At 44.9% G+C, this 13,472-nt stretch overlaps 1 protein-coding gene and 2 non-coding genes across 3 annotated transcripts in view; 2 read left to right on the top strand and 1 right to left on the bottom strand.

Moving 5' to 3' along the window:
- Window positions 1-5,003, bottom strand: part of RHBDL2 (rhomboid like 2) — a 43,045-nt gene extending 38,042 nt beyond the window's left edge. Inside the window, 1 exon segment of the mRNA XM_017518720.2 lies at window positions 4,876-5,003. Within this exon segment, the coding sequence (XP_017374209.1) occupies window positions 4,876-4,990 (115 nt within the window). The 5' untranslated portion in view covers window positions 4,991-5,003.
- On the top strand, window positions 2,212-2,315 carry LOC119469543. The gene has a single exon (XR_005198367.1). It is a non-coding gene; the product is annotated as a U6 spliceosomal RNA (small nuclear RNA).
- Window positions 5,004-13,127: 8,124 nt separating the features above from the next.
- LOC119469545 lies at window positions 13,128-13,262 on the top strand. Its single transcript, XR_005198369.1, has one exon. It is a non-coding gene; the product is annotated as a small nucleolar RNA SNORA70 (small nucleolar RNA).
- The last annotated feature ends 210 nt before the right edge of the window (window positions 13,263-13,472 follow it).

Genomic DNA, 13,472 nt, shown 5'->3' with positions numbered 1-13,472 from the left:
CCTGAGACCGAGTTTTGCTCTTGCTGCCCAGGCTAGAGTGCAATGGTGCCATCTCAGCTCACTGTAATCGCCGCTTCCCAGGTTGAAACGATTCTCCTGCTGTACCCTCCCAAGTAGCTGGGATTACAGGCACCCACCACCACACCTGGCTAATTTTGTATTTTTAGTAGAGACGAGGTTTCACCATGTTTGTCAGGCTGATCTCAAACTCCTGACCTCAAGTGATCCAGCTGCCTAGGCCTCCCAAAGTGCTAGAACTACAGGGGTGAACCACCGTGCCTGGCCAAAAAGAGATTTCTATAAAGAGATTTACATAGGAGACTCCTAACATTTGCAAGAGATTTTTCCAGATCTTTCAGATACCCTAATCCACTACATATCACATTGTGTCTCCCAAAATTACATTGTAAACTACAGCCAGGCCGGACACAGTAACTCACATCTGTAATCCCAGCACTTTGGGAGGCCAAGGCGGTCAGATCACTTAAGGTCAGGAGTTCGAGACTAGCCTGGCCAACATGGAGAAACCCTGCCTCTACTAAAAATACAAAAATTAGCCCGGTGTAGTGGCATACACCTATAATCCCAGCTACTCAGGAGACTGAGGCAGGAGAATCGCTTGAACCTCGGAGGCAGAGGTTGCAGTGAGCCGAGACTGTGCCACTGCACTCCAGCTTGGGCGACAGAGTGAAATTCCATCTGAAGAAGAAAAAAAAAAAAACTATAGTCAGAAAATTTTGAGTGATTCCATGTCAGTCCTTAAATGATTCTATAAATGTAGAAGTAATTTATAAAATTGGTATTTGAAGAGTATTGACCATACTCTGTACTTTGCACCTGAGATCTCAACGAAGGAAAGAAAAAGAAAACAGTTAGTTCAATCTCTTCTTTTCTTTTAGTAAAGATTAATCTCTCTCTTGATGAGCAGTTTTGGCACTGGCTGATGCACTCACTAAACAACTTTTCCTTGTATCTCAGTGACACACATGGTTGATCTAATGCTATCACGGATCTCAGACACCATGCCAATGTATCCAAAAATTCTATTTGTAGTCAAAAAACAAAGTCACTTTCTTATACCTCCTCACTTTCTCTTTGTTTGTATCACTGGTATTATTGAGTGATTTATTTTATGAGTCTTTTCTACTCTGCAATCAAGAAACAAATATTTTAATTACTGTATGCAAACTACATAAAGGATAATAGTTCTGAGATGTCCGGGCAGAGCAGTAGGCCTGGCTCACTAACAGGCAAAGTCAGTCATTCAACTCATATTCATTCATAATGGGCCTTTGGGAGTAACTAATAAATTACCAAAATTGCAAGTATTGAAACTGCAAATGTCAGGGACTTCCAGTGGATTCTCTTGACAACATGTACATAGCCATTATTTGTCAGTTCCCTTGGGGAATTTATCTTCTCCTGCTGGGTAGCAGGAAACGGCTTCCGTTAGAGACACCAACCATGCCCAATATTCACTTTTCCGTGTCCCTAGGTAGCTAGAGTGACCTACACTTGACCAATCAGCTGCATTTGCTTAGGATTTCTGACGCTGGAGGTGGGGATGGGAAAAATTATTTACAGTGATTGCAGCAGTGGCAGCAGTATCCAGTGTCCAGACAGGCTTGCCATTGGGTCAGCATGGCATCCAGCATCCAACGCCAGCCGCGGCTGTGACGAAGGCAGCAGCTGAGGCTGTCCTCAGCATCTGGCTCTGTGATGGGATTTTGGTGTAATTCTAGGTGCCTGGTCTCTCTGCGTTTCTGCTTATTTTCCAAGCCTTGTTTCTACAGTGATTCTTCCAGTGATTCTGTAACTTACTCAATGTGCTTTCAACAAAATTCATTTCCCAATTTAATTAGTCAGAGTCAGTTCCCATTTTTGCAATCAAAAACCTGACTAGGTTGGGCATGGTAGCTCATACCTGTAATCCTAGTACTTTGGGAGGCCAAGGCGGGAGAACTGCTTGAGCCCAGAACTTCAAGACCAGCCTGGGCAACATAGTGAAACCCCATCTCTACTAAAATACAAAAAAATTAGCCAGGCATGGTGTTGCGTGCCTGTCATCCCGACTACTTGGGAGGCTGAGGCAGGAAAATCGCTTGAACCTGGGAGGTGGAGGTTGCAGTGAGCCAAGATTGTGCCACTACACTTCATCCTGGGCGACAGACCAAGACCCTGCCTCAATCAATCAATAAAAGAATGCTTGTGGTGCTTCCTTTGGCAGCACATATACTAAAACTGAAACGATACAGAGATTAGCATGGCCCCTGCACAAGGATGACACGCAAATTCATGAAGTATTTCCTACAAAATATCAGAGTTATTTAAAAATAAAAAAAAAAAAGAAAGCTTGTGGAAAAAACAGGGAAAGACAGAGGAAAACAAAGAGAGGAGGGAAAAGGGGAAGGAGGAATTCTAACCGCACATTGACTAAGTCTTTGTGTGACTTTGTGTTGAAAAGAGCCTGCTACCAACCCTTTCCTCTGCACGGCTACACCCCTTCCATTGTCATTCTATCATTGGGTACCATTGCTGTGAAGCCGCCATGTCATAATGGCTACCAAAAAAGGGGCTTACCATCTATCTGCCTTTGAAGAATACCCTACCTTGTGTTTGACACTGGAAAGACCTGAATTCTACTCCCAGCATCCACATTTAGTTTTTCACTGGGCTGGAGTTTCCTCAGCTGTAAAACAGAGCTCAGCCGGGCACGGTGGCTCACACCTGTAATCCCAGCACTTTGGGAGACAAAGGCGGGTGGATCACCTGAGGCCAGGAGTTCGAGACCAGCCTGACAAACATGGAAAAACCCCATCTCTACCAAAAATACAAAATTAGGCCAAGCGCGGTGGCTCATGCCTATAATCCCAGCACTTAGGGAGGTCGAGGTGGGCAGATCACGAGGTGAGGAGTTCGAGACCAGCCTGGACAATATGGTGAAACCCTGTCTCTACTAAAAATATGAAAAAATTAGCTGGGGGTGGTGGTGAGTGCCTGTAATCCCAGCTACTCGGGAGGCTGAGGCAGGAGAATTGCTTGAACCCGGGAGCCAGAGGCTGCAGTGAGCCAAGATTGTGCCACCACACTCCAGCTTGGGCAATAGAGGGAGACTCTGTCTCAAATAAATAAATAAATAAATATAAATAAATAATAAATAAGCCTGGCATGGTGGCGCATTCCTGTAATCCCAGCTACTCAGGAGGCTGAGGCAGGAGAATCGCTTGAACACCGGAGGCAAAGGTTTCGGTGAGCCAAGATCACGCCATTTCACTCCAGCCTGGGCAACAAGAGCAAAACTCCGTCTCAAAAAAAAGCAAACAGAGTTCACCTCTGCCCTGAGTATCTTACAGAATTGTTGTAAGAATCAAATAAAATAATAAAGAGTTACTGGAATAATAAACTTACTGTGTGCTAGCTCCCAAGTTAATTATGAGCATTCTCTTAATTTTTACAGCTTTGTAAGACAGAGTAATAACATTCCCATTTAAGGATAAAGAAACCCAGGCTCCCAGAGTAACTTGTTCAAGGTCTCCCAGCTAAGGATGGGAGGGCTGGGAGAAGAGCCTCAGGCGCCTGACTCCAAAGCCCAGCATGTTCCACTGCCCCTGTGATTTACATGTACCAAGTGTTATAGAAAGATTCTTCTTCATCTGTCATGGGATTAGGGTTAAAAATAAAAATTTACTCCCGCCTTGGCAACAAAGCAAGACTCTGTCTCAAAAATAAATAAATTTAAGATAAAATTTAAATTTATTTTTTATAATAAATTTAAAATATAATTTTATTTATTATAAAAAAATAAATTGATAACAGTGCAATGGGGTGCAATGACATGATCCTGGCTCATTGAGACCTCCACCTCCCAAGTTCAAGCGATTCTCCTGCCTCAGCTTCCTAAGTAGCTGGAATTACAGGCATGAGCCACCACACCTGGCTAATTTTGTATTTTTAGTAGAGACAGGGTGTTGGCATTTTTAGTAGAGACAGGGTGTTGGTCGTGTTCTCCATGTTGGTGAGACTGGTCTCGAACTCCCAACCTCAGGTGATTCGCCCGCCTCTGCCTCCCAGAGTGCTGGAGGCATGAGCCACCATGCACCCAGCCACATAAAAAAAAAAAAATTTAATAAAAAATAATGCACCAGACACAGTGGCGCATATCTGTAATCCTAGCACTTTGAGAGACCGAGGCAGGAGGATTGCTTGAGACCAGGAGTTTGAGACTAGCCTGGGCAATACAGTGAAAATCCTTCTTTACAAAAAAAATTTTTTAAATTTTTTTTTAAGACAGGGTTTCACCATGTTGGTCAGGCTGGTCTTGAACTCCCGACCTCAGGTGATCTGCCCACCTCGGCCTCCCAGAGTGCTGGGATTACAGGCGTAAGCCACTGCGACTGGCCAAAAATTTTTTAAAAATTAAAGTTTGCCAGGAGCAGTGGTGTGCACACCTGCACTTCCAGCTACTAGGGAGGCTAAGGCGGGAGGATCACTTGAACCAGGAAGTTCAAGATTGCAGTGAGCTACAATGGTGTCACTTGTACTCTAGCCTAGGTGACAGAGTGAAACCTTGTCTCCAAAAACTAAATTAAAAAATTTAAGAAAAGAAGTGTGAATCTTCTTTTTGGTTATTTTCATCTCACCTTCCTGTACTGTTATCTCCCTCCTTTTCCTCCAGCTGCCTAGACAGTCCCAGACAAGACCCTGGGAATTCCCAAAAGGAAGCTGCAGAGGATGTGGCAGGTCTTGACCCCTGGGGGAAGATGGATCTGGGAATTCCCACCATCCCCATTGCTACCACAAGGACTCTGGGTGGACACAGTGTCCAGGACGGGGAAAGGATTTGCCCATTTGAGAAGAGGACTAAATCAGGCTCACCTTCCCTTCTTCACCTCACCCAGGAGGGCACTGGCAAGGCCAAAACCCTTACGACAACTCCTTTTCCATGGCAGACACTTTTAGTGGTGAGCTTGTGCTGCTTTCCTAGCTGCATTCAAACAGGGAGCTTTTTAATATCTGAATTGTTTTTTCTAAACAGCTGGCCCCACCCACTCATTGGTACCAGGCGGGTTCCTGCCGGGGCTGAGACTAGCCTTGATGTGGCAAGGGGGTGGGGGGGGGCGGGGGGGAGCTCAAGAGGCTGGGCAGCGGGCTGTGCTGGGTGTAGCCAATTGCTGCCCAGCTGGGCCTGGCGGGGAGGCTTTCGGTGGTGTTGCTAGGCACCTGGGTAATTGGAGAGGCCGGGATTGGACTTCTGGGCCACAGAGCTTGACAGCCTCCTTCATCACACTGCAAACTGTCATTATGCCAGAGGCCTGCAGCAATCTCTCTGTGGTTACAGCCTGAAATGATGCTTTTTTAGCTACAGAAATTAACAACTGGCTTTTCAATATTATAGGTCTGTGGTTGTGGTTGCTTTCTTTTGGCTACATTTCTGAGGCTACACTTGCAATAAACAGGCAAAAGATTTAAAAACAAAAAATACCTTCACAAACCCCCCTTCCTGAAGCAAAGCACACTTGACGTCAGTAGTAAGGGCAACTAAGGTGGGGAACTCCACTTCCTGAGCTCTCGCCATGGTTCACTCCGGGTTAAAAGCTTCTTCCTTGAAACTTCACAGGTGGGCTATGGTTCAGGGTCGGGGATCCACAGCTCCGGTCACGTGCAGGGCCTCTCAACGGAATAATGTCAAGTCCATTCAAAGACAATCATAACACCCCAGCCCTCAGTCTCCAGAACCACTTTCGCTTATGTTATTTTTGGGACTCTCCCATCTGCTCTATGATGAAGACATCTCTCTTATTCCCATTTTACAGGTGAACAACTAAGGCAAAAAAGAGGCATCCGTGATTACATACCTAGCAACAGCAAAGCTGGGGCACAAACCCAGGAATCTCGGCCCAGAGTCTGGGCTACCCCGCAGCTATTTAACATATTACTTATATTTGTGTACCCTATTATAGTATTTGTTTTTTTTTTTGAAACGGAGTCTGCTCTGTCACCAGGCTGGAGTGCAAAGTTGCAATCACAGCTCACTGCAACCTCCACCTCCCAGGTTCAAGCGATTCTCCTGCCTCAGCCTCCCAAGTAGCACCACCACGCCCGGCTAATTTTTGTATTTTTAGTAGAGACGGGGTTTCACCATGTTGGCCAGGATGGTCTCAAACTCCTGACCTCCTGATCTCTCTGCCTCAGCCTCCCAAAGTGCTGAGATTACAGGCATGAGCCACCGCCCCCAGCCTATGGTATTTGTAATAGTAAAAATAATACACACTGGTGTAGAAGGCATAAAAATTTCACCCTGTATCTTGTCTTATCCTAAACACATCATCTTTGTTGATTGTAAATGGGCTTTCAACGCTGTGGTGTGTGCACTAAGGGATATAGTCTGAAAGAATTCCCAAAGACAGACGCACTACTTATGTGAGTTAACAGACCTAGCACAGCAGAGCACAGGGCTGAAGGAAAACGCTGACCCTGAGCCACTTCCTCCTTCATTCAAGGACAGTTGGTTCAGGCCCTTAAGTAAGGAGAAAAAATCATGGCTTTCAGTAGATATTTGTAGGCATTTTTCAAAAAAGCCTTTCACTGACTCATCTAGAATGTTTTTTCAATAGTGATCCATTGATAATGACCAGCTGTCTGGCTTACTCAGGACTGGGAGTTTCTTGGGATGTGAGACTTTTAGTGCTAAAATCAGGGCAAGGCAAGGGTGTTGGTCACCCTGTCACGGACCACCTGCATCAGAATCATCTGCGGAGGTTAGCAGAGATGGCTGGTTCTAATCCTAGGGCAGTAGTTCTTCACCCTGGCCTCACATCAGAATCATTTGAGGAGACTTCAATGTGTCTGAGCTCACCCCAGATCAATGGAAACTGGGTCTCTGGGGTGAAGGCCTGGCACTCGTATCTTTTCATGAGCAGCCAAGACTGGAAACTTTTCCCCTAGAGATTTGGATTCAGAAGGTCTGGGCTCAGGTCTTGTTCAGAAATCTGCTTGCATTTTTAACAGCTCCCAGGGGATTCTTATATTCACCATGTTTTGACAACCAGTGACTGCTTATGTGATGAGTGCATCCAAAGGTAAGCATGCACTGAATGCCTTGTACGTGTTAGGCTCTGGAAACACAGAGAAAAAAAAAAGAAAAGCAAACCACCTCCTGTTCTCCAGGCCCTCTCTATTCAGTGGGGGATAAAGACCTATAAATTGTTCCAACATAGTATACTGTGGTTTAGATTTAAAAGTGGGTCAGCACCATCAGCATGGTTAGGTCTATTCAGTGTCCACAAGCCAAGTACGGTAGACTAAAGACAGAGTATATAATTTGCCATTCCTCTCACTAGGAGATATGGTTTGGGTTTCTTTCTTCTCTCCTTAAGTCTGGGCCAGCCCTGTGACTGGTTTTGACCAATACTACGTGGCAGAAGCTATGTTGGGTACTTTGCAGGGCCAGGCCTTAACAGCTATGTGGCCTGCCCTTTGCTCTTTTGGGAATGCTTTCTCTTTGAAGCCTAATACCATGTAAGAAGGTTGACTACCTGCAGGCCACCATGCTATGAGGAAGCCCAAGGTACCCACATGAAGAGAGAGGCCATGCAGAAGAGCATGAAGAGCCTGCTTTGGCTCAGAAGATGGCCTAATTTTTAAAAAGGAAAAGAAAAAAAGAAAAAGAAACATGAAAATAAAATACAGGGCCAGGCACAATGGCTCATGCCTGTAATCCCAGCACTTTGGGAGACCGAGGCAGGTGGATCATAAGGTCAGGAGCTTGAGACCATCCTGATGAAACCCCATCTCTACCAGAAAAATACAAAAATTAGTTGGGCGTGGTGGTAGGCACCTGCAGTCTTAGCTACTAGGGAGGCTGAGGCAGGAGAATCACGGGAGGTGGAGGTTGCGGTGAACTGAGATTGCACCACTACACTCCAGCTTGGGCGATAAGAATGAAACTCCATCTCCAAAAAAAAAAAAAGAAAGAAAGAAAGAAGAAGAGCACCAAGGTGCCAGACCTATGAATGGAACCCAGCTCATCCACCAGCTGAATATGGTTGTGAATGACCCTAGCTGATGACGGCATGGAGCAGAACTGCTCAGCTGAACCCTGCCCAAAGCCCTGGCTTGCAGAATTATGACAAAATAAAAGAGCTCTTGGTTTTTTTGGTATTTGTTTGTTTTGAGACAAGGTCTGGCTCTGTCACCCAGGCTGAAGTGCGGCGGCATGAACTAGGCTCAATGTAAGCTCTGCCTCCTGGGTTCAAGTAATTCTTTTGCCTCAGCCTCCCAAGCAGCTGCGACTATAGGCAAGCACCACCACACCCGGCTAATTTTTGTATTTTTGTAGAAACGGGGTTTTGCCATGTTGCCCAAGCTGGTCTTGAACTCCTGAGCTCAGGCGATCCACTCACCTTGGCCTCTCAAAGTGCTGGAATTACAGGCACGAGCCACTGCGCCCATTCTTGTTTTAAGTCACTAAATTTTGGAGTGATCTGTTACACAGTGATAGCTACCAGCATGCCTCATCAGAACCAGAAGACAGAATGTCATCTCATACCATTCTGCCTTTCTTTCCATTCACATTATTCATCTTCGTATTCTTCCATCGAGTAGATTACTGACGTCGGACCAGAAAATGCCCTCCTGAATTAGTCTTCACTCTGTTTCCACTCCTGCCTCCCTCCAACATGAAACAAAACAAAACCGTAAATCAGAGTGTATCAACTCTTGGCTTAAAATCCTTCAATGGTTTCCCATTGTCTTCGGGATAAATATAGGATCCTAACGGCAAATGATAAGATCCTATATGACCAAGCTCTTACCTTCTTGGTGAAATTCACTTTCTACTACTTTCTCCCAATGGCTCAGTGCTACAGCCACAGGGACGTCTTTCTGTTCCTGGAACACACCAAACCCTCTCTCCGGCCTCAAGGTCTTTGTACTTACTGTTCCTTCTACCTAGCCCTCCCCCTTCCCTGAAACATACATACAAGTTGGTCTTGTCCATAACTCATAGCTCATCCCGGAAGTCTCCCCTGCCCATGCCTTCCCCCACCCCTATATACTCTATTGCATTTCCCCACTTATATGCTCCCAGCACTTATCATTATTTAAAAATATCTAGTTTATTTATTGTCTGTCTCTTTCTGCTAGAATATGAGCTCCAGAAAAGTAGAAAACTTTATTTTATATTCCATTTGTATCCCAGTGTCTATAATGGTGCCCACCGCAGCTCAGCAAGTATTTGCTAAAGCAACAATCACATGAATGGAGAAGGAAAGGAAAAGGAAGTATAATGGAAAGAGCTCTGACTTTGCAGGAGTCAGGAAATCCTGGTCCTTGCTCCAGTTCTGCCCCTGCTTACCTATGGATAAGCCACTGCCCCTCACCTAACCAGAAACCTCACCCCCTCCAACAAACACATGGCCGGCGATGTTTATTGCTGTCATACACCATAAGGTCTTCACAAAAAAAAATGTGTTTTAAGACAAAGTCTTGGTCTGTCCAGGCTGGAGTGCAGTGGCACGATCTCGGCTCACTGCAACCTCTGCCTCCCAGGTTCAAGCGATTCTCCTTTCTACTGAGTAGCTGCAATTACAGGAACGTGCCACCATGCCTGGCTAATTTTTGTATTTTTAGTAGAGACAGGGTTTTGCCATGTTGCCCAAGCTGGTCTCAAACTCCTGACCTCAAGCAATCTACCCGCCTCCGCCTCCCAAAATGCTGGGATTACAGGAGTGAGCCACCGCACCCAGCCCACAGGTCTTCACAATTTTTTGTTCATAAATTCCCATAAGATTTTTGAAAAAGTTCAGGTGTGGTGGCTTACGCCTATAATCTCAGCACTTTGGGAGGCCAAAGCAATTGGATCACTTGCCAGGAGTTTGAGACCAGCCTGCCAACATGGCAAAATCCCATCTCTACGAAAAATACAAAAAATTAGCCAGGCATTGTGGTGGGTGCCTGTAGTCCCAGCTACTCAGGAGGCTGAGGCAAGAGAATCGCTTGAACTTGGGAGGCAGAGGTTGCAGGGAGCCGAGATTGTGCCACTGCACTCCAGCCTGGATGACAGAGCAAGACTCCGTCTCAAAAAAAAGAAAAAATTTTTTAGGAAGCTCTATTATTTTAAAGTTAACAACTACAATTATTTTTTACAAGTTAAAATCAGCTCCAAGATCAAATTTGCTGTCATAGTCTTCATTAGAGACATATTTTAAATATATTTTCATCCAAACCTTAGAGCTACAAATTTCACTTGTTCAGTTTTTATGGAAAATGTCTGCTACATAATCCAGTTGGCAAACCCAGTCCTCACTGTCAAACCAACCAGCCAAATCCAACGGATTTTCTGTCCATAAGAAAATCTACCTTCATTTTTAAAATGTTCCATAATTAGTTCAACCATTGTGGAAGACAGTGTGGCGATTCCTCAAGGACCTAGAAATAGAAATTCCATTTGACCCAGCAATCCCATTACTGGGTATATATCCAAAGGATTATAAATCGTTCTGCTATAAGGACACGTGCACACGAATGTTCATTGCAGCACTGTTTACAATAGCAAAGACCTGGAACCAACCCAAATGCCCATCGACGATAGACTGGATAGGGAAAATGTGGCACATATACACCATGGAATATTATGCAGCCACCAAAAACGCTGAGTTTGGGTCCTTTGTAGGGACATGGATGAACCTGGAAACCATCATTCTCAGCAAACTAACAGAAGAGCAGAAGATCAAACACCGCATGTTCTCACTCATAGGCGGGTGTCGAACAATGAGAACACATGGACACAGGGAGGGGAGCACTACACACTGGGGTCAGTTGGGGGGAAATAGGGGAGGGACGGTGGGGGGTGGGGAGCTGGGGAGAGATAGCAAGGGGAGAAATGCCAGATGTAGGTGATGGGGAGGAAGGCAGCAAATCACACTGCCACGTGTGTACCTATGCAACAATTTTGCATGTTCTTCACATGTACCCCAAAACCTAAAATGCAATAAAATAAATAAATGGGGGAAAAAAAAAAGAAAGAGAGAGAGAGAAAGAAATATAAGAAGGAAAGAAAGAAACTATAGTATATGAGATGATGGGTATGTTAATTTGCCTGACTCTGGTAATCACTTCACTATGTACATCAAGATAAGTATATCAAAATTTTGTGTTGTATACCTTGAATATACAGTATATTTAAATATGAAATTATATACGATTAAAAAATACCTTTTAAGAAACACACAAAATAAATAAATAAATAAAAGTTTCCATAAATGCATTAATTTGCATCCCCATGACAACTGGCTCATGTCTCATTTCCAATTTTATAATACATAAATAAAGAGCCAAAGCACTTAAGTTTAATATAGAATAATGGCTAAAAGCACAGATTCTAGAGGAATTCAAAGGTGTCTGAATCCAAATTCTGATTTCACCACTTAATACCTCTGCGACCTTGGGCAACTTATTCAACCTCTTTGTGCCTTGGGAACGTCTTCTGTAAAAGGAGGGTGGTAAGTATCTACTTTATAGATTTGGTATGAGTATTGAATTAGTTTATTATCTTTAAAACCTTTAAACAATGTCTGGCACATAATTAGCATTGAGCAAATGTTTTGTTTTGTTTTGTTTTGTTTTGAGACAAGGTCTCACTGTGTTACCCAGGCTGGAATACAGTGGCATGATCTCAGCTCACTGCAACCTCTGCCTCCCAGGTTCAAGCAATCTTCCCACCTCAGCCTCCCAAGTAGTTGGCACTACAGGCGTGCACCACCACACCTGGGTAACTTTTGTATTTTTTGGTAGAGACAGGGTTTAGCCACATCACCCATGCTGGTCTCAAACTCCTGAGCTCAAGTAATTCACCCACCTCAGCCTCCTGAAGTATTGAGATTACAGGTGTGAGCCACCACACCCGGCCCTATTTGGATTTTTTTGAGACAGGGTCTTGCTTTGTCACCCAGGCTGGAGTGCAGTGATGCAAACACAGCTCACTGCAGCCTTAACCTCTAGTCTCAAGATATCCTCCCACCTCAGTCTCCCAAATAGCTAGGACCATAGGACCACAGGCACATGCTACTGCGTCCAGCAAATCTTGTAGAGATGAGGTCTCGTCACGTTACCCAGGCTGGTCTCAAACTCCTGGGCTCAAGTGATCCTCTCACTTCAGTCTCCCTAAGTGCTGGGATTGCAGGCATGAGCCACTGTGCCCAACCTAAACAAGTATTTCTATTTCTTTATTTTTATTTTATTTTTTATTTTCTGGCTTTATTTAATCAGCTTTCTCAGGTTGAATAAACAAGTATTCATTTTTGTTTGTTTTTTGGGAGTTTTTTTGAGATGGAGTCTCACTGTGTCGCCCAGGCTGGAGTGCAGTGACACAATCTCGGCTCACTCCAATCTCCACGTCCTGGGTTCAAGTGATTCTCCTGCCTCAGCCTCCAGAGTGGCTGGGATTACAGGCACATGCAGTCACTCCTGGCTAATTTTTGTAATTTTAGTAGAGACAAGCTTTCACCATTTTGGCCAGGCTAGTCTTGAACTACTGACCTCAAGTGATCTGCTCAACTTGGCCTCCCAAAGTGCTGGGATTACAAGCATGAGCCACCACAACCGGCCAACAAGTATTCTTTTTTTTTGACAGAGTTTTGCTCTTGTTGCCCAGGCTGGAGTGTAATGGCACAATCTGAGCTCACCGCAACCTCTGCCTCCCGGGTTCAAGCGATTCTCCTGCCTCAGCCTCCTGAGTAGCTGGGATTACAAGAATGTGCCACCGTGCCTGGCTAATTTTGTATTTTTAGTAGAGACGGGGTTTCTCCATGTTGCTCAGGCTGGTCTCAAACTCCTGACCTCAGGTGATCTGCCCGCCTCAGCCTCCCAAAGTGCTGGGATTACAGGTGTGAGCCACTGCACCAGCCCCAATAAGTATTCTTAAATAAAATAAATACTATGAGTCTAAACTAAAGAGGCACAGCACCCTTTAGTTTCTCCTGCCTAATCTCTGTTTTGCCATCTCTCAGGAACAGAGCATTCTCTAATTGCCCTTTTGAATAATGGACCTTGTTCAATGGATTTGGGATGGACAAAGGTGTAACTTTCTCATAAAGCCAAAGAAGAGAAACAGTAGAAACGGAGTTGATCTGCAGCCAATTAAGCCGACTGAGTTCCTTTCCTCGTGGGGGCCCCATGTGCAATGGCTGCAAACAGCAGCTTCCTTGGTAGTGTAATGCAGCCTGTTTCTTGTATGGGTTGCTTTAAGGGACATTGAGACAGGACTTTCCGATGAATGTTCATGTCTCTGACCTTGCACTACCCCAGTGTAGGCTCCAAATAGCCATGGGAGGTACCTTTGGAAAGCCCCAGGGCACAGTGGCCAGGATTCACACTGGCCAAGTGATCATGTTCATCCGCACCAAGCTGCAGAACAAGGAGCATGTGATGGAGGCCCTGAACAAGTTCAAGTTCCCTGGCCACCAGAAGATCCA

This window comes from Cebus imitator, unplaced genomic scaffold (genome assembly GCF_001604975.1).
Source record: "Cebus imitator isolate Cc_AM_T3 unplaced genomic scaffold, Cebus_imitator-1.0 Scaffold701, whole genome shotgun sequence".
NCBI classification, from domain to species: Eukaryota; Metazoa; Chordata; class Mammalia; order Primates; family Cebidae; genus Cebus; species Cebus imitator.
This window is presented reverse-complemented; position numbering and strand designations above follow the sequence as displayed.